Below are 25,993 nucleotides of genomic sequence, written 5' to 3'. Positions count from 1 at the left end.
CGGCAGGCATAAATTCCGGTATATACTGCACGGAACGATCGACTTTGCCGATCTCGAATAACCTGCGTAGATGAATAATTCATTTTTAAGAGAAATTACAGGTATGCGCGGGGAAATGTGGTTAATTAGTGTTTATATCTTGCAGCTATCGGAGCAGATGTGCAGCAATTATGATCTGATGAATGCGTATCTACGCTATGATCGAAGATGTAAGGCACGGAAAATATTTGAGACTCAGAAATACCGAGGCGATACTTTATCAGCCCATTAGCTTATTCGACGAGCGAATTGAATGCGTCACAGAAAGAGCGGTGAAAAACCTTTTCTGTTTCCTCGATTCATTTTTTTTTTTTCTAGTCAACGTTTTTTATAGAACGACCGCATTACATTTCCACCTTGATATCGCGATAGAAATTATCTTGCAAGAAGAGCGTACATGGCACGATAATCGGAGTTTAGCCAATTCGATCCTTCTGGTATGAAAATTTGTCCAATTCGAACGTAAAATTGCTTCGGAAATTGGAAACGATCCTCTCTTACGAGAAGGAGAAATTAATGAAATTTGAGAAAAAAAGATGCTCGAAGCCACCGCATGCTGGTAAAAACAGCTACCTATGTATGTGCCATAGTTATACAGGCGTCTAGGTATACAAGTAGGTATACAGGTATAAAGTATCTAGATTGACTGTTAGCCTGTGTGTACACGTGGGTGCTGGCATGGCAACGGGGTCGATAGATACTGCAAACATTGCCTCCTGTATTATTATTCAATCTATAGATATGTGTGTATATATGTATATATATCGTAGCACAGGTATGCGCGTTCATAAGAGATACGTAATAAGGCTGTATACATATATACACATATTATTATAGTCCTGTGCGCAAACAGGGTCTAAAAATTGGATGTATACCGGTGTCAAGGCATACGTATATTATCTAAACATATATTGTACAAGTGTCATTGCGATAAGCATATTACACGACAATGAAGAACTCGCATTAACGGTGAGGTATGTTACATTCGTCGTCGAATCGGAATACGAGAAATTGAGGTGAAAAATATGGGAAGAAAAATACGAAGGGGAAAATGCTCGTTAGGAAAATCCGTGCACTGCACATTCCGTGTTATCTACGGATTGTGAGATGTTCCAAAAAAGTTTTCTAATTAGGTACATACATTAAACCCTGAACTGCAATAGCCCTCGACGCACGATGATTACACGCAAAGATACGTGTATGCGTGAGTAATACGTTAGGATTACCTGCATACCTGTGTATTGGTGTAAGGAAAATTGCATACGGGCGCCCACATGTTACGCGTTGTATCGTGACACACGACAACCTTCTCCCAGCGATGGTACAAGAAATGGGTAAACGTTACGCACCTGTCAGTGGCGATATCTTAAACGTATGCGGAATAACTCATGGACGGCTACGTGCGGTAGAAACGACACGTTGTAAACTGAAGCAGGAATTATTTCGCGCCTCGCGCTTTCGGGCTTTCAAGGCGTTGTTTGCGTCTCTAGTTCTTCGGTGTACGAAACTGGCGCAGGTAGGCGAATAAATGCAATCACCTGAGTTATTTCCGACGCTGATAAATGACAACCTGCAATTCTGATTGAGAAGAGAGAAAGGATGAGGGAGGGAAAGTTTCGCTTCGTGTACAAGTATCACGTGTATGCATAGGTAGGTAACCCACACCCGTCAGGGAGTGATGCGTTTTATTCCTTAATGCAGTCGTGGCGTAATAGACTCATTAAAAAGTTTACGGAATTTATACCTAATATAATAATCCCGAGCACGCGGTATGCGCATCCATATATTATATGTATAATACGTCTATGCTCGACTAATCGCTCGAGTAAGTAGCCAACTAACACGTACGTGATAAAGTCGTTGGATTATTAATATTTTTCATTTTTAACGTGACGTGTAGGTATAAGCACGCATGCGTAATACGTACTTATATTATAAGCAATTATACGTATAGATATACGGGCATCGTGTATGCCCGTAAACCCAAAGGGTACAAAGTAAAAATAAAAAAAAAAAAGAAGAAATAACCAATAGTAACGTATTTCCTTTTCTAGTCCAACAATGTGAAAAGCAAACATCAGTAGGTATAATGCAGTTCTTTTACTCAATTCTTGCTTTTATTTGGCATAATTTTTTGTGAATTTTTGTTAGTGAAATACATGTATAGGTTTATTATAACAGGTACACGCGTACGGATAAAAAAATGGATATTTGCCTTTTTCAAGAACAATGTGCGGGCATTTTATTTTTCCCAAAGATTGTGCGTCGATGATCGGCGGGAGTGTTTGGTAGAGCAGATTCTTTTCCTTACAATTTATAATTATTTTTTGGTTTTTTTCGTTTTTTCTCAAACTCCATCTTTTATTTTTTCATTAAAATTTCATTGACAACATTGTCGATCGCATGCTAAAACATAAGACGTCATTGTATCATTATAATTGTCACATTTAACTTAAAAATTGTCGTATTCGCTGCATCAGCTATATACGGATCATAAAATATGATTGTTTTTAATATCTGGTATAATTTGTCGACGAAACTTCGCGAGTAACCAAACTAACTACATTTAGCGTAAGCTTCTATTGCGTAGAGTCGGTTTTCAGCAAGTGATGGCATTGCAAGATCCACGATTACATAATACACATCTGTGAATTCTTCCAGTGCCAAGACCCGCCGGAAACACTTTTATTATATTGTTTCTTTCTTTTTCAGTCTCTTTTTATTTGCATTTTTTTATTTCTATGGTTCAAACACCATTTTTCACGGAAGTTGCCCCCATTTTTGTGCAATTATTAGTTCTATTGCCAATAGTTTGTCGATGACTATTGTTGTTATTATTATTATCATTGTTTTTATTGTTAATTTTCATTGTTTTTTTTTTTTTTTTTTTTTATTGTGAAAGATTCGGTTTAAATTTTTCGCGCTGATTCACCAATTATTTGTACCGCACTTTCGACGATCCAACGCCTTGAACACCTTGCACGTACCGCACGAAAATTCGAATACGATGTTAATATTTTGTCAAAAACTAACGAAAAAACGGTGAATAATTGGTTTTATCACTACTGTTGTTTTTTGTTTGCATTGTTTTCTTTCTCATCTCCACCGCTTTTATTTTAAACATTGTTATCAGAAAGACAACCGTGCGCACACGCAGGAAAGTGGAAGATAAAACACGGCTTATCAATCATTCAACAATTGACGGATACATACGTATGTAATTAAAAGTCTGTTCGGAAACAAAGGTTGACTCGACGATTGCAAAAAAGCGACTGACGATACTAGGCCACAATTTGTATCCATAGTAAAAAGCGGTGTAGAAGAAAAAATAAAACGCAGCTCACGTCGATCGGCGATCTCGAAAAGCTAAGCAGGTAAAAGTATATACAATAAACTAGGTGAAACATAAAACGAATAGTTCAAAGCATACACCTACGTCGTATCGTGCGTGAGAGTAAAATAAAAAATAATTCCCAGCGAAAAGGTGTGTAAATATATGTTTCGATCGAGGATGAAAGTGTGAAAAAAACAAAGAATGAATCCCGAATTTGCAGTGTGATATAAAGACAAAGAAGCAGGGATAGAAAGAGAGAGAGAGAAAGAGATTATAGGAAGCAGAAGAGATGCGAATTAAGGTGCAGGGTATGTACGAAGGTAAAATGTTACAAGCGTAGGCCCGCGCGTTTACGAAGTAACGCGGTCGGCTGCACGCGGCGCACTAACTTAAAACAGGATCGTTGTTGTCGGCGGAGGTTGTACAGCCGGATGATTCGGCTCTTGTGCTCTTCTGCTTCCGTTATACGACGGTTCCAATGGTTCCACAAGAATGGTTCTCTTTTCCAGTTGTTGAAATTAGAAACGTCGGCTTGTTCAAGTTTATACTTTTATTGTAGAACCGGCGTCGCTGCGGCTTTCGGTACGATAAATACGCGGCGCCGCGCTTTGGTGATTTAATTTTTTTACTTTTGGTTTTACGTAATCTCAAGTTTTTTTTAATCTTTTCTGCTAATTTTTTTTTTTTTTTTTTTTTTCTTTTTTCGATTTTTTAATATCGCCGTCGCAGGTGATAAAAGGATAACGCCTTTTTTCCCGACGTTTTAAATATACAAATTTCGAACCAACGGACGTAAGGTCTCTGCCTCCCTACCACCTGCGTTAGACGTGTACAACTCCAGTTATACTTATAATCGGGGTGAAAAATTCCCTCCCGACCGTTGTAAATACTAATACACCGTGTGTACGACGGAAGAGAGAAGAGCCGACCGACCGACCGACCGACTGCCAGTTGGCCGGTAGACGTCAGACCTACTGACTCAACGACGAAGAACGAAGAGTTTCAGAGTCGGAGAGCCGCAGGCGGCAGGGCGGCTGTCGGGTCGCGACGGCTCTGCGGGATAGGGTGACTACGAAATTTCACTGGCGGGGGTGAAGTTCTTGCGCAGGTGCGGCCGGCAGGCCTCACCCTAACGTTACTACGCGCTGCCAACCCCGAACACCGAACCCCGACCCCAACTTGATTGTTGTGATAAGAGAAAAAGGAGGGAAAAGATACACACGTCGTCGTCCTCGTCACAATAATAACAATAATGACAACAACAACAACAGTAATAATAATAATGATGATGATGATGATGATGATGATGATGATGATGATGATGATAGACTACGGGGTGTCCCCCTCCTCGAAATCAGTCCGCGATGCGGCGACGAGCCGAGTGCATGAATATACCATGCAATATTTATACAGGATAGGTTTACCTGCATCTTTAGATATAACGAACATAAACCGTGAACGGAACCGTTTATTTTTCATACCGTGTGGAAAATTATAGACGTCTCGAAAACAAAAATGGAAACATTCGAAAATTAGCCTACGCAAAAGCGTTGGAATGCATTTTAAATTCTAATTCTTAAATTTCTTTATACGCATATACATATATATATATTTGAATATGTTGGATAATTTCGCTTAACATTTTAGGAAAACTATGTTATAAATAACGAATCACAATCGGTTATATTGTAATAGGGTGAAATGACACTCGCGGAGTTCATCATTTGAAGGGGTGTAAATTTTTTAACCGATTGTTAATTTTTTCTCGTGTTTTCGCTGTGTGCACAGTATGTGCAATTATGCACAGTACCTAAATACAATAATTTTCTAAATCCGTCGTGATCATCAAAATTGTTACACTACTATTCAGACGTGCAGCACGAAGGATATATAGTACAAAAATCTGTTTTCCGTGCAAGTGCAAGTATAACACAATGGCTCAAAATAGACGAGGAAAGATGGTCTATAAAAATTTATCTCAATCGTCTGGAGTCACTCTCTGCGACTATTAAAGAAACATGCCCAATCTATTCTTGTTAAACGTATAACACGTATGTGCCTCAAGAGTATAACAAGAACATGTACAGAAAACTCGGCGAGCGAATATTATATTCGCACGTAGGTATGAATGCAGTAACGTGTTGATTAGACGACGTACAATTGCTTGTAAGAAAATGAAAGGGAATTCGCTAAAAGTCATTAAATTTCAAAATCATCGATGTAAAATTAACCAAAACATCGAATATCCGAAGGATCTTTAAATATAAAATAGTTTGAAAAGTTTCTCACGTTCACAAGGAGGTTTAACATTCACGACCGTCCGTTATTGTTGTTTGTTTTTTCAATTAATTGTTTGCTTCAATTAATTTATTTCCCTGAACGCAGCTTAAATTACGGCTGTGGTTCTTTATTTTCTCGGCGTATAATTTTACCATTGTACCTAAGTGTCTATGCGTACCTAATTTCTTGTCAACGAGGCTACACCTACTTTCACTACGGACAAGCGTTGCGCATATTCAACGCGCGGACATCGGACTTGCGAGACATCGCAGCGAATTGATCGTAAGTATACTTGTAAATGCACGTATGCATACGTTTGATTAATTATTGAATCGAAAGGGCTTGTCAACGGAGTTTTTATAGAGATAAATAGCCGTCGTCTAAAATCCTATCGTTTATAATTCATTGTACCGGCAAGATCGTATCGTGCGTATTATACGGGGGATACAAGAGTCGTCTAATTAGCGAAGTCTCGTACAATATCTATGCAGGCAAGTAATCATACGCAACATACATACCTAATTCGTTAGAAATGCCAAGGCCCTTTTAAAACGCGGTCTCTACCATTGTTCGTATTATGGCATACCTACTCTGCACCTGTGCAAAATTATTCGATTCGAAAACTGTTATTACCTACAGAACGCGGTCGATCAATACGTACGTGATACGTATCAGTAGACAGAGTGGCGACAATTTTGCTGAAATAAAGTTCCCTGACTTTTAGCGTAAAAAAATTCAGAATTACCTCACATTTTTCCACAAAACTTAGGTGATGTTGGGCGGCTTTTACGCGCAAAAAATCCACAGAAATTGGCGATGGAGGGAGGCAGGGGGTAAGAACTGCACGATGCCGTTTTCGAAAGCGAAATTAGATAAATTTGCGATGCGCGGATGACGGTTCGATAACGATTTATAAAACAAATACATTTTTCCATATGGACCATCATAATTCCCTGACTTTTCCTGGACTGTTCCCGATATTTCCGGTCTGTCGATATCCTGATTAGATTATACATTATATGTATATAACCCAAAACGATGCAGCAGCAACACCTTTCACGTTTTACATACTTGGATAATCGATTAATAGAAATATTCGACCAGTCCTCCTCCTCCTCCACCTCCACCTCTTACTCACTCGTCGCGCTCTTGACTCTTACCTCCATATGTGTGCAGGACGGTTATTTTACAAGCCCGTAACCGAGTAACCGGTTATATCGATACTTCCGCCATTTTCAATCAATCTACGGCAATTAGCAACGTCGATTATGTACGGGCAATGATAAGCCCTGTGCAAAATTCTGGACAAGTTATGTACATGAACAATTTGTGTGCACAATCGGTGCAGAGAAGCGTTTATAATTGGGGCAAAGCAATAACGACCCTTGCTTCGCAAAACGAGGGGAATTAAAGTAAAAGATGAATCTATTTAACTATATTGCAATAATTAACACTGGAATTGAACTCGCGATTTTCGAAAAATAAAACTCGTTGAATATCCCTCAACTTAACGAACAGCTGCAGGGATTTAATCGATATAAGAAAACAAAGTTCAATTAGGTATGTATATAAGATGAAAAATGAAAAAAATATTGTACAGCTAATCCATGATTAGATTTGAAAAAAGGAATTAGAGTAAATGTCAGTGTTTCTATAATCGCGGTGCACAGCGGTCAAGTAATTAATTGAAAACGGATCGGCCTCCACCTGTGTCTCAATTTCCGTATGCAAGTTAATTATTTTACCTAGGAAAGCATATCCTGCGCTTCGTTGGTTATCGGGATCTGAGAGAAACGATGACTATTCAATTCAAGACTCTGCAATCGGTGCATAAATCTACCGTGTGCATAACGAACGGGCACTCGAGAAATTCTTTCGCGTTTAGGTATCGCGATTTAGTTTCTCTCACCGAACTAGCAAGCTGTGCTTCTCCAGCATCTATGACAAATTCTCCGTGTAGGTACATATTTGTGGATTCTAAACTTAATCGCACAGATTATTACACTACGGCATGTTCTTCGAGTCGGAGAGAAGAAAGCACGATCATTTCGCTCCTAACCCGAGGCTGCAGCAGCAACTTACCGACAATATTGTGAGAGGTGAACGTATAATAAGAGAGGGAATTAAGTCCCTACGATCAGAAAGTGAACGGTGTGTTGTTCGGTTCCCCGCATAGGATAGCGTTTGTCCTCAAATCTCAGTTTTCATACCCGGCAATAAAGTATCTCCGCACGCTTTCATACACGTATTATAGGTACATATAATGTATATACCTATACGTATACCTATCATGTAACAACGTATAATTATTCCAATTCGTGACGAAGAGGCAGAGAAATTTTTACAATTTGCGAACCGCTCGTCAACGTTACAATAATTTACACAGACACGCCGCGCCCATCCTATCAGTCTTCTAATCTGGTTTTAAACAGGAAGCTTCTCGTCTTTCGGTGTTTAATATCAAGGTTCAAGATCGCGATAAAAAGTCGTCTCGACTTGGCTACACGCGGTTATTAAAAGTCAATGCATTTCTGGAGGAAATAAATAATTTCCCTCAAGCGGTGTATAATCGTGTGTGCGCTCAGGGGTATAGAGGCTGCGTTGAATTGGAAATCAAGAACTCTAGGTTGGCGTCAGGTTTCCCATATGAAGGTGCTAACTAGATATTCGCTCTCTGTGAACCGCTGTAAAATTATATCGCCGACGTGTTATAATCCATATGCGATTCTATCGCAGGCAGCTTGTACAGAGGATAGATAAAGAAAAAATAACATCTCAGTATTTTCAACCAGTTCCCTACGTCATTCTAGCCAAACGACATCAGCCTTCGGTACGACTTTCAGGATAAAAATTACACAGAAATATAATATACGCGAATCGTGTTCCGCCGCAATAAAAACTCTATAGTTATCTGAAAAGTAGAAATAAGAAACAGCTGGCTTGTACATCCTGTTTACGGTAATATTGAATTACAGGCTATTTCGTAGCGAAAGTTCAATTAGCCCTAATGGAATATGCGCTGTTAGAAAATTCAAATTGTCAATAAAGGTCCACACAGATTAGCCTTAAGTTAAACATCATCGGTGTAAATCGTTCGATTTATGACAACAAGTGGTCCCTAAATCAACACCGCGGTTTTTAACGGTGCGAAACACAAATAAGACCGTGGTCGTAAAGGGTAAGGTTCGGTTTCTGAAATAGAGTAGAACGACTTACCGGGTATTTTCTTTGGCCAGGTACGATGATGATTCACTTCAATTGTCTCCTTTATCCCTCGCTCAGTAATTAGCCTTAGTCATGTTCGGGTTGTTGTGTGTTTATTCGAGCCGCATGACAGCGCAGCACTTCGCGGACCACGTGTGTATAATTCAGGTTCAAGTGAAAATCGAATCAGGCTTTTTTTTAAATTTTTTATGAAAAAGACGAGAGATAAAAAAAACACTAGATAACGACGAAGCAGCAACGAATTAAACAATTGACGCTGTAATCTCTGCACTCGATAATTATATCTTATAGCTTTATACTTTTATATCACTGTATACACTTTCACACCGATTTTCAAATAAAAAACTACGTACCCGCAATTATACAGTATGTCAACACTACACGCACGCACAAACACAATCGCACACCTAACATCGAAGAACACCGATAAACGGAAAGAAAAATACTTTGTAGACTGTTCTTTGAACGCGTCCTAGAACACCGTTAGGATATTTCGGTCAAGCAAATATCATGACACGTGCTTACGCTTACAAGAGTTTACAGCATTTGAATGATGGAAATTTAAACTCGGCATCACGTACAGCGTTTTTTCAAGTTGATAAACATTTTTTAAACCGCGCATTTATAGCTTATAGACACGAGTCTTGTTCCGTATCAGAAACCGAGCGGAGTTCGATTGTTTATTCGCCGACAGAAAACAAGCGAATCGTGTGTATGTATTGTTGTATCAGCAATTGTCGGATGGTTCGTTCATTTACTGATATTATAACGTATAATATCATCACTCGCGATCGATCACAATACTTTACTGCAGATACAGACGGGTCGGTGCAGAGAGAAAAAAAAAAAACGACGAGATTGTATCGATTTTACTTCACCAGTGACCAACTTCAGACGGGTAAAATTTTTTGAAAACGTTCGATGTCCGGTGAGTTTCGAAGGAAAATAATTTCTCTCTGGTGTAAATCCAGCATAACGAGCTGTATACACAGTCTCTATCACGAAGCGCGAATTCCAAAGTATTTCTTACAACGTTCCTTGTTTTTGAACGAGATACACGAGTTGTAAAAAATCTCGTCTTACGCTCGTAGATTCCCGGTGTGCTGCCGAGTGCCCCAGCAACAAGTGCTCACTGACTGCTGCCGCCATCGGCATGTCGAGTTCAGTAGAGTCCGAGTCACAGGGTTTAGCTTGTGCCGCGGCTCGGGCGAAGGAAGCCGTCCACGAACAGCCTCGATACACCGAGAACGGAATCCCGACTCTGTTCGTTTGGCTTACCATAACACTTCGATGCGATTGTCAACCTGAACGTGTCTGCAGTTATCGGCAGCCTCTTTCCTCGTTCCTCGTTCCACTTTTTTTTTTCGTAAGAAAAGAAAACTATCGCGCGCCTTTCTCGCCGCAGCAAACTATGCCCGATACGTGTTCGTTACTCGATTACGCGGAGCGGCGCAATGCCGACTTAATTTTCACTTACGATCAGATATGTATACCTGTGTAACGTTAGTACGATATAGAATCAAGTCTCGTACACGCTAGAGATACACTCGGCGAAAACACAACTCTGAATGTCGACCCTGAACTCGCGGACGTTATCGCACATTTTCGAACCGTTCAATTGTTTTATCACGAATCATCGCCTACATTCAGGCGTTTCAATTGTTCTACCACTTTTTATTCAAATAGTTTCATCGCGATTTTCATGCCTTTTAATTTTAAGTTTAGGATAAAAACTCGCAGCAGATTTAAATCTTTTTTGTTGCTTATTATTTCTGTCAAACACCGAACAAATTCCGTCGCTAACAAAATTTGTATGAAGTTGAAACGAATTTTAACATCAACCCGGAACCGGAACATCGAGATTCGATATATGTAGATAATGTTCGATTACGATTGTGCTGTATACACCGCGCACTTCACTCTTCGTAATATTCAAATGATGTTTATAGTAGCTCGTCTGTGCTGTAAACCTGTACCAAACATGCAGACGTGAAAACTATGACTGTCTTTATAATCTTCAAAAATATAATTAGCTGAAACTAGTAAATTCTAATTTCAGCTGGCCAGCAATGTACAGCAAAAATTACAATAAACTGTAAATACGATCATGCGTACACATCCATGCTTCTTAACTAAAATCAAGTATAGCATATTTGAAATGGTAATGAACAGTAAATAAAACTCTGCATAAATTTCCCGATCAAAACGTTGTACAATGCTTAATAACGGTGCAGGGTGTGTATGTGACACTTACCTGCGTAACTAACACCTAATTACGAAATAAGAATCTATTGTTTCCAGTAGGCGATACGTAATATACGTATATGCAAAGGTTTTGTCACGTGACTTTCACTTTAGGCGACTTGAGTCCTTATACGAACTGCTTGGTGCAATTCGGACAGGTCATTAGCATAATGTATAACAGATGTAATCGTCAATTAATTACGTACAAGATTGAACAGTGACACAGAGTTTAGCGTTAATTTACGAGTTGACTAGTTTAAAGTAAGGATTCACAAATTGCATAAATTCTTTCAATACGACATTATTGATTGGAGAAATCTAATAGAGAATATTATGATTTTTTCCGATTGCACAGACATGTACCCTAGATAATCAACTCGTGATTGCATCAAAACGGTAAAATATACTAATTGCAATTGAAAACTAAGAATCGATATTATCTGATTTTAAATCAACTAGAAGTAATTCTTTTAAAAACTTGTTTTCTCATACAGCTTCTTAATATACAATATAATACAACTATAACTGATTACCATATATCTCTTATCTTTTGAACAAACCATTCTACCGATTATATCAAAGTACCGTTAGAATTGAAACCCTTTATTTAAAGTAGGTAGTATGATGCATTGACGTTACATCGGTAAAGAACCATTGATATATGATACCAAAAATGTATGCAATACATATATGGATGGTCTGTGAGTCAACACTTAGGACATGAACGATAAGTTTGAAGAGATCAGAGATTTAATGCAGGTATGATGATTTTGAAGTAAAATGCTTTAATAAAAGAGAGGAAATTCCATTTTTGGATTTTTTCCCCTTTTTTTTATACAATGAATATACCTATTAAATAAGTATCATTTCTAAGAGCATTCAAGTTATTGGCGTAACACGCCTATTTGACACATATTATTTTATATTACAATGGAATTAGTAGCGTTGGTAACTGGTTGCACTCAGTGGATATTCAGTGGAATTTTCCCGGTTTTTGACCAACAGAATGAACGATGAACCAAGAAAATTCTACTCATCAGCACCCAGTGGATACAGTTGAGAACGCTGTGATCCTTAATGCGTGTATTCTTTAACCGCAGTGCCGGTAAGAATGTGCACGTTTTTCGATAGCGAAATAGGGAAGGAAATTTGCCGACTCCTGGAACCTCTTATAGTTCGAATAGTAATAAATTCTACTTTAATATTATATTGCAAATCCTTATTCCCATCTTATAGATGGTGAAGCCCACGACCTAATTGTAATTCCTCCGAAGTTTGATACAAAAAATATATATATACCTATATATATACGTTTACATAAACAGAAGTCAACCCTGAATGTAAATCGACATTATATTCCAAGATGTCATTTCAAAAACTATTTTATAGACGTGCTTATAAGACCCACCTCTTGTGAAAGTCGAGTACGAACTTTTTTTACTGATATCAAGTAACAAAAATTTCAACTTCCATCGGAACAACGCGATCAATATTGCTTTACAATAATTTTAATCATTGTAAGCGTAATGATTGATACTCGTAGATTCAAATCAAGAAATATTCTACATTCGTAGCGTAGTTGTAGTATAGTGAAGATACGTAGAGTGTCAAATTTCCGTTGCAGTTAGGGTATCGATTCTCGATTGATTCGTAAGTACAGTTATGACTGCATCGAATGAATTGAAGATCAATTAAAGTGAGTTAAATAAAAGGTGATGCTTTTTAACTTGTAATTAAAGCCGTTAATTAGGTGGAGATATTCATAATTATGTTTTAAATTTTAATATGAATTTACTATCAGTTATCATAACATTCGTAATACACGAAATATACGATCCTAACAACTATAAGTTAAACTTAATTATCCATACATTACTATATAATATATCACTCTTCACTAAACTACATACTTTGCCAAAAGTTCATCAATTGGGATCAACTTTGACAATCTTTCATCAGCCGAAACTAAGGATGGTTTATAAAAGTTATTAATGTGGGATAGAAGCAAAAGTAAATTTTACGAAGGAACGCAATAAATTATTTCTAAGTCTTGTTGCAGGGTTGAATTGTATAGTTTAAAGGAGGTGGAGGAATCAAAAGAGGAAGTGGGGTTGGCGGTGGTGAAGCTAGAGTTGCAGGAGGAGGCAAAGGTTCGGTATTTATGGGATTCAAATTCACCGCTCCATTGTAAGCCGCAAGATAAGACGGCCAAAGATGCGGCGGTGGTGGAGATCCCGGCGGAGGAGGAGGCGGCGATCGTTCGTCCAGCTCGTCCAAATCCTCAATTATCAGTGGAGAAGGAACAGTCACCCGAGATTTTTTCAATTTTATAATTTTTACCTGTAATCATCGAAATTCTTTTTCATGTAGGTGTAAAGAGGATTCCACTACATCTAGCGCAAAGCACATAATTTTCACCATTTTCTCTGAATTAATTGTAGTTTAAATACGTTGGCCTTTTTAAACTATATATTTACCTTGACCTTCTTCTTCGTTTTGGGTGGTTTGACCTTCTGATGTTTTTTCTTCGATCTTTTAACCTTTATCTTCTTCTCGGCCGCTCGCAGAGCGTTATGGTTTATAATATTGCTGTTCCGCAAAGGCAATACGGATATCGGCGGTGGTGGAGACGGCATATCGCCCTCACCGCCGCTAGGACTGGTTCCTTCTCCTGGCCTCACCCCATCGGCAAACTGTACAGACTTTCTACTCCTCCTTCTAAAAATCCTCCTTTTCCGAACTTCAACATCTTTCTCTTCCTCGCGCGATCGTCCCGCAATGGATGCATCTTTGGTTTTTGATTCTTCCATTATTGCTTGGAGCTGTCTCTCTACTTGTTCTTCCGTAAACGCAAATTCAGTATCGGTACCAGTATCTAATTGTTCTCGTTCCTCATCTGGCACCTGGTCATTATCGTCCTCATCTACATCAAACAGATATCCCGGATTCCCGTTTGACATAGACTCTCTTCTGAAACAATTGTAATAGACAAATTATACTTGGCATTCCAACATGTTTATAACTTAATCAAGGAGTACGAGTCAATTAATAATGTATTGAAAAAATGCAAGCACTTACTGGTATTAAAGTTTTCGTAAACAGAAAGTCGTAAACAGTTGATAAAGAGTCAAAATACGTAATACCTAATCACAACGTTCGAAAGTAAGAAAACAAGATACTCACCCAAAACCAGGAGATATTAAAATGCCTTTCGCTGGTGGTGGTAAAAGAGGCAGCCAGTCGGTTTTGCCATCCTTTGCTTCTTTCACGGCCTCCTCGGTTAATCCTTCGACAGTTTCGTTAATTTGTTCTTCCGATTGTTGGATTTGTTGAAACTGATCACCGTCACAGATAGGTAATGAATTATCTCTAGAAACTAATTCCTCATCTTCTTCATCTTCTCCTCCAGTAAAGGTCAGAGTAGGCGGGGATGGCGCATGTAGCAGCTGAAAAGTAGCCCCTTCCTGCTGACGGAGGGTGAGATTTTTTTTCACAAGACGTTCTGCACGCCGTTTTCTTCTCTCAATTCTCATCACTTCTTTCTCCTTCCTACGTTCTTCCCTAAGTTTCTTCCGCTCCTCCCGCCCTTTTTTACGCTCCTCCAAGATCGCTTCATAATTGTAAATCGGTTGAACCACTGCTGCAAGAGATATAGCAAAGCAAAAGTGAACTATATGAAATTTTCTCGGAATCTGTAAGCACAAGTCAAACTTACGTGGAATTACTGCTGGCCTAGATAAGGGAATAGGCGAAGTGATGCTAGCAGGAAATAGAGTTATTGCAGGCGATGGAGGTGGAACTCCAATAGGAGTAGTAGACTGACAAGGGCGATGATATGCAGAGCTTATTGTATCCGAAGAAGGTCCAGCAGCCCAATCAAGAGTTGTTGGAACAACTTGAAGAACATTACCTACACGTACCACGTGACTAGAATTGTTTACCCCAATAGCAGATAACTCTCGTTGCGGAGTAGTAATACCGGTAAATTCCGATGGTATAACTTGCAGAACGTTACCAACCTAAACAAAATTGAAGAGTGTTCCAATTGAAGGAGAAATTAAATGATAATTCTGTCGATTAGAAGCGTGTACTTTGATTTTACTATATTATGCGGGGAAATAACTAGTTCAATTCCTAGATTGTATCTAAGTGTTTCTACACCAAGTTAAAGTGGAATCTCTTCCAGCAGATTATCACATTTAACATATATGAAATATGCCATACCTGAAGCACCTTCGGTTGTTGCTGTTGATAAGATTGTTGTTGCAGTGGTGGTATCGGGGTAGGAGGCATAGATGGATAAGTTGCAATATTAGTAGAAAAGGCTGCAGGATGATAACCGACATGTTGACTATCCTGTACAGTGAGCGGAATCTGTTGTTGTTGCTTCTTTTTGATTCCCAGTTCTAATTCCAACCTAAAAAATTCGTAGACCAAGTCCTAGTGTCAGTTAATTGAACAATAATGAAAAATGGACATGATCAAAGGCAGAACCATTCACCTGTCATCAAGAGAAAGACGCTTAGGAGAACTTATTCCAATGGCAGCTGGTTGATGAGAGGACTCTTCTATGCGGGGAGGATACGTTAAATTTCCTTCCGAGTAATAATAGTATTCATTTGTACTGGTATTGGGATTATTTGCATATCGCAATGAGCTGTCATGGTTCACACATTCATTGCTTGGCAGAAGCTCTGAATCAGATATCGTAGAGTCAGGAATAACTCCTGTAATCCCTGTTACAGTAGATACTGATTGTACAATGGTTTCTATCCGTCTACCAGCAGTACAACTTTCTTGTAACGATGAATCATCTTTGTCTCTTACAAGGGATGCAGATCTGAAGAAATATTGTGAACCAATAAAAATATTCGTTAATCCATCATAGACAACACTTTGTTTCCAACATTTACAAAACCATAAACTTTTATAGATTTATAATAGAGTTAATGATTGTTGTAATCAATACACAATTGAATAAATTGTAATCAATACTCAAGTCATGTCCAAATTAAATAATAAAGAAATTGACCAACCTTGATCTATGTAGCCGTGTTGCAGACCTCATATTTCTCTCTGGAGTCCGAGACCTTGACCTACTCCTACGCGAAGTCTTATATCGGTCTACTGATGTCCTAGTGTGCGCTAGTCGAGGTGGAGATCTCGATCTTGAATAAGATCTACCTTCACGTACTTCACAATTTGGAGATTCTCTATCCCTACCTTTTTCCCTGCTCCGTTTCAATCGTGATTCTACGCTTGGTTCCCTGTTGTATTCACTAAAACATAGTTTAATAGTAGTGTTGTAAAAAGTTTGACATTCGTATAGCAAGAGTATTTTTAAATAATAGTTCGTATTACGCAATTATTTCTTTTTACTGCTGTCAATATGAAGGAGTATAAAAACGATTGTACGATTCTGAATTAATTGACAGACATTGACTGTCCGTGGGGCTACCTGTGTCTTGCTCTAGCCGATGAGAGTGATTTAATAGATCCTTCCACTATCTCTCTATCCAAGCTATCACCAGCTCTACCCAAACGATCCTCTTCAAAATCAAGGTCAAACTCATTTGGAAACAAACGTCTAGAAGTATCTTTATCTCTATCATCATCAACCTCATATTTCCAGTTATGCTTTCTATCTTCAGTTTCTGCATTTAATCTGAAGAATTTGAAACTATAAGATATACGTTCATATCATTAAAAAGTCACATATTTCTGAGCAACTCTTACCTCTTACGTTGTCGTTCCATTTCAAAGCCCTTTTCTCTGAGTATTTCCATAGGGTCATAAGATCTCTCTCTATCTCTTTCGATACTGTCCCTGTACCTCCCTCGATCCCTTTCCTTATCCATCTTACGTTCTGCACTTCCGTATTTCCTACTGTTATCTAAAACAATAAATTGAACGTTATGACGTGTATGTAATTGCTTCCGTTCAAGAAATGGATCAAATCAGTGTGTTGATTATACTCACCATCCCCAGGACTTAAAACTGGATATCTAATTGGACTTTTGATGATTCTCTCCCTTCTATCCTCAGAAATTTTTAATTGAGCCGAAAAAACTTCGTCGCCTTTGAAGAAATCTTTGTCATCCTTTCCATCCGATCTGTCATTCGATTTAGTCATCTTTTTATCTCCATCCACTCGTCTCTTTGGACTCCTGTCACGATCTCGTCTACTCATTGGACTACGACTTCTGCTCCGGTCAGCCGTACGTTTACTTATAATAGGACTTTTCGAACGGTTTCGTCTGTCACCAAGTCTACCTTTGCTTGGGCTACTTCGTCTACGACTCTCTCCTCTGTCAGAATATTTGATGTTACTTCTAATTCTACTTTCGTGAGTCGGAGTGTCAAGCCGTTCCCTTTTTCTTGATTTATCCCTTTCTCTTGTTTCGATTCCTCTAGTTCGTCTTCGATCTTCTCTACCCCACCTATCTCTCTCTCTTCTTTCAGGACTCTTCTTTCTGCGATCTCGAGAACGTGATCGTGATCGTGTTCTCGTTTGTGATCTTGATCGCGATCGCGATCGCGATCGTGAATGTGATGACCGAGACCAAGATCGGGATCTAGAGAACGAACGTCTAATAGGCTTCTCAACATCTCGTTTATCAATAAAAAAATCGTTGTACTTGTCACTATCCGTTCTTTCTGATTCTTGGAACTTTGACATGCTTCTATCAACCATGGGACTTGACGTTTCCATGAACTGTTTACAAGGTGCCATTCTTTTTTCCTCTATCCTGACTAATGCATCCTTTTCTATCTTAGGTTTCATAGGATTTAACTTTACCGGTTCGACTCCCGCTAAATCGTCAACTACAAGTTTTTGCATGATATCCGCCCTGTTATCAACATATTGATTCTCTGACTTATACTGTCTTTCAACTTCATCTAATGTGTCTTCATTCTCATCGCTGGGCAAAACATTTGTTTGCAGAACTTTTTTCTGAATTTTAAATGAAATAGTACCTTGAGTTATGTCTGCTTTTTGTGCCTCCAGAATTGATTTGCTTCTGAATTCAGAGTTACGTTGAATCAAAATTTGTTTTGGAATTAATTTTAAAGGAGATGTGAGTTGATCTTCCTTCTGATCAAGTTCTACATTATTACTTATCAAATCATTTTCTGACTCAGATTTTTCATTAGAGTCACTGCTTGATTCAAAATCAGCAAATATGTCTACACTCTTTTTGTTAGTGTCTTTTTCGACACTGATTTCTGCGCTAGTACTTGAGACAGACGATTTGTCAGAATGTTCAGAGCTCAGTTTCTTCAAATTACTATCTTCAGACTCCCATTTTGACTTCTCATCAGTGGGCATTAGGCTAATGCCAGTGTAGTTGTATCCAGCTTTCGGTGAATTAGTATTCTCATTGGTCTTGATTTCAATTTGTAAATTTTGGGTAGGTTTCTCTGATTCTTTCAAAACGGTGACACTAATCTTGCGCTCGGAACCACTGTTAGTGCGGACACTAGAAATTTGAGATGGGGGAGAAACAGGCATTGGGATACTAGCAACTTGACATCCAAACATAACTGGAAATTCATCCGACGGTAATGGAATATTTGATATCAATACGTCATCCTTTTGCTGATTTTCATTACTTCCACTTGAAATATCCATATCCTGCAAATAAAAGGAAAAATTTTGAGTAAGACATTCAAATAGGTTTCAAAATATTTCAAAATCAAAAATTTTACGGTGTTTGGTTTACAAAAGTAAGTCAATAATAAAATGCAAAGCATTGCTGCTTCTTTGAACTTACTTCAGACCTGTGTGAAAGAGCTGGCGAGCTTGGACTATACAATTCCAAATTGTTCTTATTATACTTGGATGAGTTTGCATCCACAGAGTTAGTCTCTTCCGAAGTAACGTCTGAACTGTCAGAATCCTGATCAGATGAAGCAGATCGAGTATGTTTGAAATTCAATTGTATTAAGGAACTCAGAGAATTGTGGGTTTTTTTCTCATTTTCATTGCTCCAAATTTTTTCAGAAAACTTATGGCTTTCTGAAGAATGTTTTGTGTAATCAATCTTTTTAGAAGTTATCATGTCATACGATTCACATAATTCATTAGATTCCTTATATCGTTTTTTCGTTTTATCTTCGGTTACTAATTTTGAAGCTGTATCATTTTCTACCAAAGTAGAATGTACAAAATCATTATCGCGTGATGCCGACTTAGTGGTAAATTGATCTTGAGCTGGCATTGTACTTTTGATCCAATCATTATGTTCCTCCTCCCATTTTATCAATAGTAGTTTATCCGAATCACTCTTTTGGAGTTCTAGGTGTTCATTTGGTTCATTGTAATTGATCGAATTTTCAACATCCCATCGGCTTTTTTTATCCTTCTTTGGTTCATAAACATTAGTTTTGATTTGTTGACTTGAATCAGTGATCTTTGAACTCCCACCCTCATCCAGTGTACTTTTATCAACAGATTTGCTCCAGCCACTAATAGGGTCCGTAGCAATATCAGAAGTAGTAATTTTTTTACTGGTAATCTCTTCTGCCTCCTCCCAATCGCTAGTCTTATCATTGTCTTCCCATTCCTTCCTACTGCTGTGTTGAAGGAATTTCATCTTCTCAGATTTTTCATCAATGTTAAAACCTTCGTGTAATTTTATTCTAGGAGTCAGGCCACCAGTTGTATTGGAATAAGACTTACTGCTTGATACATCTTCAGCCTCCATAATTATCCAGTCATTGGGTGATACTTTTCCACTGAGTTCAGCTTTAGTTTGGTCAGTAGTATTACGATTGTCTTGATAATATTCTTTAAACCGTCTATTATCTTGCATGTCGCTTCTACGTTTCTTATTTTTTATATCTTCCAGATTGTCTTCTTTATTCATCCAGTCAGTACGGTCACATCTTTCAATTTCCCAATTTCTTGCGAGTTTCTGATTATCTTCTAATTTTTCCGCATTTCTCCATTCTCCTCCAGTTTCGACGTTTTCACCCAAGTCATCGAAGTCCCATTTGCTTTTTGGTTCACCTTTTTTTGTGTGTTTAAATTTTTCTTTAATCAGCATCATTGCCTCCTTTTCTCCTTCTTCTTCCTCATCTTCCCATATTCTGAGGGCTGGCAATCTGTTTTGTTTCTTCTTATGATCCTTGCCAATTTCTCTTTCAATAGCTATATAGGTATCTGTCTTTTCATCATATTTTATATCTTTCTCGATTTTTCTCTCCAGCTTAGCTTTCTTTTTCTCATTTACTTCTCGGTTCTCTTCCAAGCTGTCGACCTCCCATTCATCGGTTAGGCGTTCTTTTCGTTTATTCAATTGATCTAGTACTGATATCGGTGGAATGCTTGAATTGTCGGTTGAAGCAAAATCGTCGTCTTCTTCCCACTCGCTACTACTTTTCTTGCTTTTTCTTGTTTTATTTGTAGTTTCTTTGAATACTGGTTCTTCCTGCATTATTTGCTGCGTCATTCGAACACTTTCTTTTTCCCATTCTTCCAAAAGTTTAGCTTCTTTTACCTGTTCTTTCAACTTATCATCTTGTTGAATATTGAACGGTTCTCCGATAGTGTTTTCATTCATGCTCCGTCCTTTTTTTTTATCAAGATCATGCACTGAAATTTCTTCTCCGTGCATAATCTGTTGGGTCATTCGCATACTTTCTTTTTCCCATTCCTGTAAAAATTTATCATGAGTTCTATCGTTTTTCTTTTCTTTTTCACCAGCTCTTTTTTTTGGATCCCGTTTCGGTGCGGATAGGATTTCTTCACTATCCAACTTGTTTGCCTCTTCTGCTACAATTAAATTATCATCGTGGCTACATTCTCGGACACGTTTTTTCCGATGGACAGACATCTTCTCAGTCAAGTCTGTTTCATGGAATGGCACATCACCTTTTTTGAAATCAACCTTTTCTTCTTTAACTCCTCTACTATCTTTTGCTGATTCTTTTCTCTCATTGCCGGTGTTCTTTTTCTCACTCTTTCTCACATCTACAGACTTTTTTTTCAACAGTTCATCTTTGTTTTCCAAGATTTTCTTTTTCTCTTTTTGTTTTTTTCGGGATTGCTTATCCTCCTTTTTCTTGGTTCGTTTCAATTTTCTATCCGAATCAGAGCTACTTGAGTCAGTTTTTATTCTCCGCTTGCGCTTCTTTTTAACAATTACTTTTTTTCCCTTTTTTTTCAACTTTCGTTTTCGTCTGCTTCTCAATCTTCTTTCTTCCTCACTTGATGATTCACTTGATTGATCCTCACTACTATCAGAGTCTGAACTTGATTTGGCTTTCTTCTTCGATCTCTTTCGAATTACTTTTCGCTTATTTTGACTTTTGCTTTTTTTCATCTTTCTTCTTCTTTTCTCCTTTTCGTCATCTTCCTCAGATTCTGAAGAATCTGATGATGAAGAAGATGAAGATGATGATGATGACGAAGAGGAATCACTACTTGATTTTCGACGTTTCTTTTTTTTCTTGAAGTGTTTGTTATCCAAACTTCCATCGCTAAGTCTTTCTTCTTTGATCTTAACATTTTCCCAATCACTAGGAACTGATTGAGACGCGTCGGAGTCTTCTTTGCTACTGCTTGCAACATCTGTATCTTTATCCGATCCAATTTCTGTCGCCGTTACGTTCTTAGACTTCTTCGATTCAGTTTCAGCTACTAAAGTCGATTCCAGAGATCTGTCAGATTTATTGGCACTTTCTACATCGCTGACATCTATGTCATTGGGTGTATCATTCAGTGGGATATCCTCATTCATTTTACCCATCTTTGATGAACCCCTGGTATTACTGTTCGTAGATTGTTTCAAATCAGGTTTACTGTATGATGACGAAGAGTGAACCGAATCTAAAATCAGAAGGAACATCGGAACTATAGCCTTTACCAATCAATCGAACAGTAGTTATGTAACAAACGCACAAGACTCAAGTAATTTTACCGGGTGACTAATTTTTAATCTATACATTGTTACAAATTCTCTATGTAACATCCCGATGAAATTCGTTAGATAATAATAAACGAAAGGGATATGCAAAGGTTTATTTCTATGAGAAAGGATACCGTCATATCTACAGAGGAGAACAGAACTTATATTATATAAGAATAATGTTTCAAAGATGAGGTAATGATTGTTGTACGCAAATCGTAAGCTGGCTAAATTCTGAGTATAATTTTCACTCTCTATTTTATTCTTTTCCCAGTTTCAACTTGACGCCTCAGATGTATTATATTAATACGTGCAGTGCACGCTCAGTATGAGAAAGATGTGTGAAACTTATACTTATAGGGGTAAAAGGAGTGACGAACTACACATAATAAACTGAAATAAAGTAGTTTACCATTTGAAGTTATTTTATCAGAGTTAGTGGCTGACACAGGAACATCATTGCTGACCATTTTTATGAACTGTTCGTATTCCGAGACAAGTTTCTGGTCCCCTGCATTATCAGAAGGTGACGACTCTCGATCATCCTTCCGTGTGACAGAAACAGGTTTAGTTGATTCAAGATGTACATATACATCACCTGGAAAAAGAATATTGAGAAAAAACATAGCGATAAAAATATCTCTATTGCCTTAATGCATGGCCAGGGCAACAAGTTGCTATTACCACTACTCACGCGGACTCTGAAAAGAAGGTAGCTTATTGTCAATCGGCAATCTACGCAAGCGGCTATAGGACTGCGCAGGAGGTTCTTCAGATAATTTAGTGACAAAAATACCTTCTTTCACATTTGGGTCTGCAAGTTTTTTTACTTCATCAATATCTCTGACATCCCGTTGAAGTATGACATTCTTCCCTACAGCCTCTTCTGTAACTACGTCAAAAACATTTCTCTTTTCTTCGAGGGACACAACTGTAATGTCACTTTCCCACTTAGAGCCTGGAGCATCATCTTCTTCTGGCAATACAACTTTTTCTAACAAGTTTACATTTTCCATTCTCTTGTACCAATATCGGGATTGATCCACTTCATCCACTTCAGTCAAATTAACACTAATAGACAGTTAAAAGATAATAATTTTAGAATAAGGACTTCTCTGTTCAACTAATATGAAGGATATAAGGTTGCCTAACCGAATTGAAGTACAAGAGAAAAAAAAGAAGTTACACATTTTATGTAACATTGTTTTCTCAAGGCCTACCTATTTATACTAAAGAACACAAAGATATTTAATGAGACGTTTACAGGCATTCGATTCCTTTTGATTCGTGACCTTTTTAGGGGCTCTAGATTTTCGAGTATTATACTCAAATTTTATCAAGTAACCACGAACCTTTTTATCTCTAGTCTCTGACAGATAGAGTTGGACTACTACAAGAAGTATGAACAATAGAAACATGTTTACAAAGTGTATAATGTTAAAATACGAAACTTCCTCAGTGGAAATACTATAAGAATCAAGGTTATTAATGAAACCTCATTAGAAATACTCATATTATAAAAGAACACTTGTCAGTTGGAAAAAAATATACTAACTGGATATGGTTTGCTTCACATATCTGTCGCATCTTGTCTCGCCGATCAGAGGAAACGGCTTGGAAAAGCTGTTGACGATTTAGTAGCAACGATACTCGAGGATTTTCAGAGAATAGTACTGGAGGTCCTCGTCCTCGTTTAGTTAATCGGACGGACTCTGGAGGAAATTCTCGCGGTCCTTCCTGTCCTTCAATTATGATAGGATAACGCTTTAAATTATATTCACCTATCATCAACATCTGATCGAAATGCTGTGCGTAATCTTGTGCTGTTCTGAAAGTAATTATTTCTGTATCGCTACCTGAATAAAAAGTCATTTAAAAAAATTACTAAATTTATACATAATGCGGGAGTTACCTGTTCTTTATTAATCGATCTTCCTTTCGTCGATTAACTATTTCTTCCAGAGAAAGCCAAGATTTTTTCAACTCCATCCAATTTTTAGATCTTGCAAATTCTTTTTCTTTTTCCTTTTCTCTTTCCTTTTCTCTCTCCTGTTCTCGTGCCTTTTCTCTTTCTCTTTCTCTTTCTCTTTCTCTTTCCCTTTCCTTTTCTCTTTCCTTCTCCCTCTCCTTTTCTCGTTCCTTCTCCCTTTCCTTTTCTTTTTCCTTTTCTCTTTCCTTTTCTCTTTCCTTTTCTTTTTCCTTTTCCCTTTCCTTTTCCAGTTCGATTTCTCTTTCCTTCTCTATCACCCTTTCTCTTTCTCTCTCTTTTTCTCTTTCTTTCTCCCTATCTCTTTCTCTTTCCCTCTCTCTCTCTCTCTCCCTCTCCCTCTCTCGCTCCCGCTCCCTCTCCTTCTCCTTCTCCTTCTCCTTCTCCTTCTCCTTCTCCTTCTCCTTCTCCTTCTCCTTCTCCTTCTCCTTCTCCTTCTCCTTCTCCTTCTCCTTCTCCTTCTCCTTCTCCTTCTCCTTCTCCTTCTCCTTCTCCTTTTCTCTTTCCTTCTCCCTTTCCCGGTCCTTTTCTCTTTCCTTTTCCTTCACCTTTGCTTTTTCCTTTTCCCTGTCTTTTTCAATTTCTTTGGATGAACGAACTGCTGGAGAATTACAGAAATTCTTGCGATCTCTCTCCTTTGATTTTCTTTCTTTTCTACTTTCCCTGCTACTCTTCTCTTTTTCTCTTTTGCGAGAATCCTTATCCTGGGAAATCTTATGAGTTAACTGATCCTTTATACCTTTATCATCCTTTGATTTATAATCCTTATCACGCTCTCTGCTGTGACGCCTCCTTCTTAACGACAAAATCAAAATTGGAAGATAAATTTACTTTGAGGATTTAAAATCAATAATACAAGCAAAGTATATATTCGGGAAAGATTAAAGTTGCACTTAGAGGGAAGTCAAATATTATTAATCAACACAAAAATAATCTCCCGACGTAATGGTATATCATGAAATAACACACTAAAACACGTGAAAATTAACGCTATCCAAGTAACTTTGATGCTGTTAAATATGTGAATAATTCAGTTTCCAGCTGGTAAATGATAATAACTTCAATAATGTTGCATATTTTTTACTTTTTACTTCGTACTTCTATAATTACCTCTCTGAAAATTTCCTGAGCGGAGTTAAACCGTGATCATTTTCTTCGTCCGAATTATTGTGACGTGATTTTTTCCACCTTCCTTTTCCACCACTACTGCCACGCCCACTCGACTCTCTTTCAGTGTTCACTATAAAAATAAGACCAATGCTATAAATGATTTCACTAATATAAAAACATTTAACTAAATCACATTAAGAAAGTAACAAAGGAAAAATTAACTGTTCAGATACAAAAATCAATCTTCTCACTACTTCTGTGTTCATTGACAAAAAGTTTATGTCTAATTTAAAAACCGAGCATAGTAGCATCACGCATAGCCTGTGGGACTACAGAACGGAAGGACTTGAGTTCAAATCCCCAGCGTGCCAAAGAGAACCTGAGCCAAAACTCAAAATAATTATAAGAGAGGTCATGTCGTTGGGATGCCAAATTGACAGGCTGAGATTTGAACTCGGTCCGGTTACACCTGGATAAGGTTTTCTAGAATTTCCTTGCAAATTTCTTTTCCTGGGTAAATGCAGGTGTTTCTATAGAACATTTTGAAATGCTTGCTCATGCATAATGATTATCACTAACCCATCCCTTTCTTATCCCACACAAGCTATGAGCTTATGAGGATATATCCAAAAGGGACTGACAGTGATTATTATTGTTTTTATTGTTATTATTATTACTACTACTACTACTAATTTAAAAAGTGAAAGTATGGACATTTACTTGTAAGGTTATTATACTCTTGTAAACCCTTAGTCATTGACTCTTCTCTGACAATTTCCTCGATTGCTGGAACTCTGTCCTCTAAAAGATTACAAAGCATATAATGTGAAGAAAAAAATGTTGGAGTGACCTGTTACATTC

General features: G+C 37.9%; 1 protein-coding gene across 9 annotated transcripts in view; it reads right to left on the bottom strand.

Annotated features, from left to right (window-relative positions):
- Positions 1 to 10,927: 10,927 nt before the first annotated feature.
- Positions 10,928 to 25,993, bottom strand: part of LOC124217956 (titin homolog) — a 17,916-nt gene continuing 2,850 nt past the window's right edge. For 2 of the 9 annotated variants that reach the window (XM_069133534.1, XM_069133547.1), the window contains 17 exons: positions 25,853 to 25,933; positions 25,133 to 25,262; positions 23,948 to 24,817; positions 23,591 to 23,863; positions 22,730 to 23,106; positions 22,448 to 22,633; positions 18,898 to 21,956; positions 17,102 to 18,758; positions 16,859 to 17,015; positions 16,581 to 16,802; positions 16,159 to 16,401; positions 15,624 to 15,962; positions 15,347 to 15,539; positions 14,838 to 15,141; positions 14,306 to 14,762; positions 13,600 to 14,092; positions 10,928 to 13,462 (listed from right to left, as the gene is read on the bottom strand). In XM_069133534.1, coding sequence (XP_068989635.1) covers positions 13,166 to 13,462; positions 13,600 to 14,092; positions 14,306 to 14,762; positions 14,838 to 15,141; positions 15,347 to 15,539; positions 15,624 to 15,962; positions 16,159 to 16,401; positions 16,581 to 16,802; positions 16,859 to 17,015; positions 17,102 to 18,758; positions 18,898 to 21,956; positions 22,448 to 22,633; positions 22,730 to 23,106; positions 23,591 to 23,863; positions 23,948 to 24,817; positions 25,133 to 25,262; positions 25,853 to 25,933 — 9,338 coding nt within the window. In that variant the 3' untranslated portion in view covers positions 10,928 to 13,165. The remainder of the gene's footprint in view (positions 13,463 to 13,599; positions 14,093 to 14,305; positions 14,763 to 14,837; positions 15,142 to 15,346; positions 15,540 to 15,623; positions 15,963 to 16,158; positions 16,402 to 16,580; positions 16,803 to 16,858; positions 17,016 to 17,101; positions 18,759 to 18,897; positions 21,957 to 22,447; positions 22,634 to 22,729; positions 23,107 to 23,590; positions 23,864 to 23,947; positions 24,818 to 25,132; positions 25,263 to 25,852; positions 25,934 to 25,993) is intronic. The other 7 variants (XM_069133539.1, XM_069133537.1, XM_069133543.1 and 4 more) reach the window with 7 other exon arrangements.

This window comes from Neodiprion pinetum, chromosome 1 (assembly GCF_021155775.2).
Source record: "Neodiprion pinetum isolate iyNeoPine1 chromosome 1, iyNeoPine1.2, whole genome shotgun sequence".
NCBI classification, from domain to species: Eukaryota; Metazoa; Arthropoda; class Insecta; order Hymenoptera; family Diprionidae; genus Neodiprion; species Neodiprion pinetum.
Note: the sequence above shows the minus strand (reverse complement) of the source record. Positions and strands in the feature narration are given on the sequence as shown.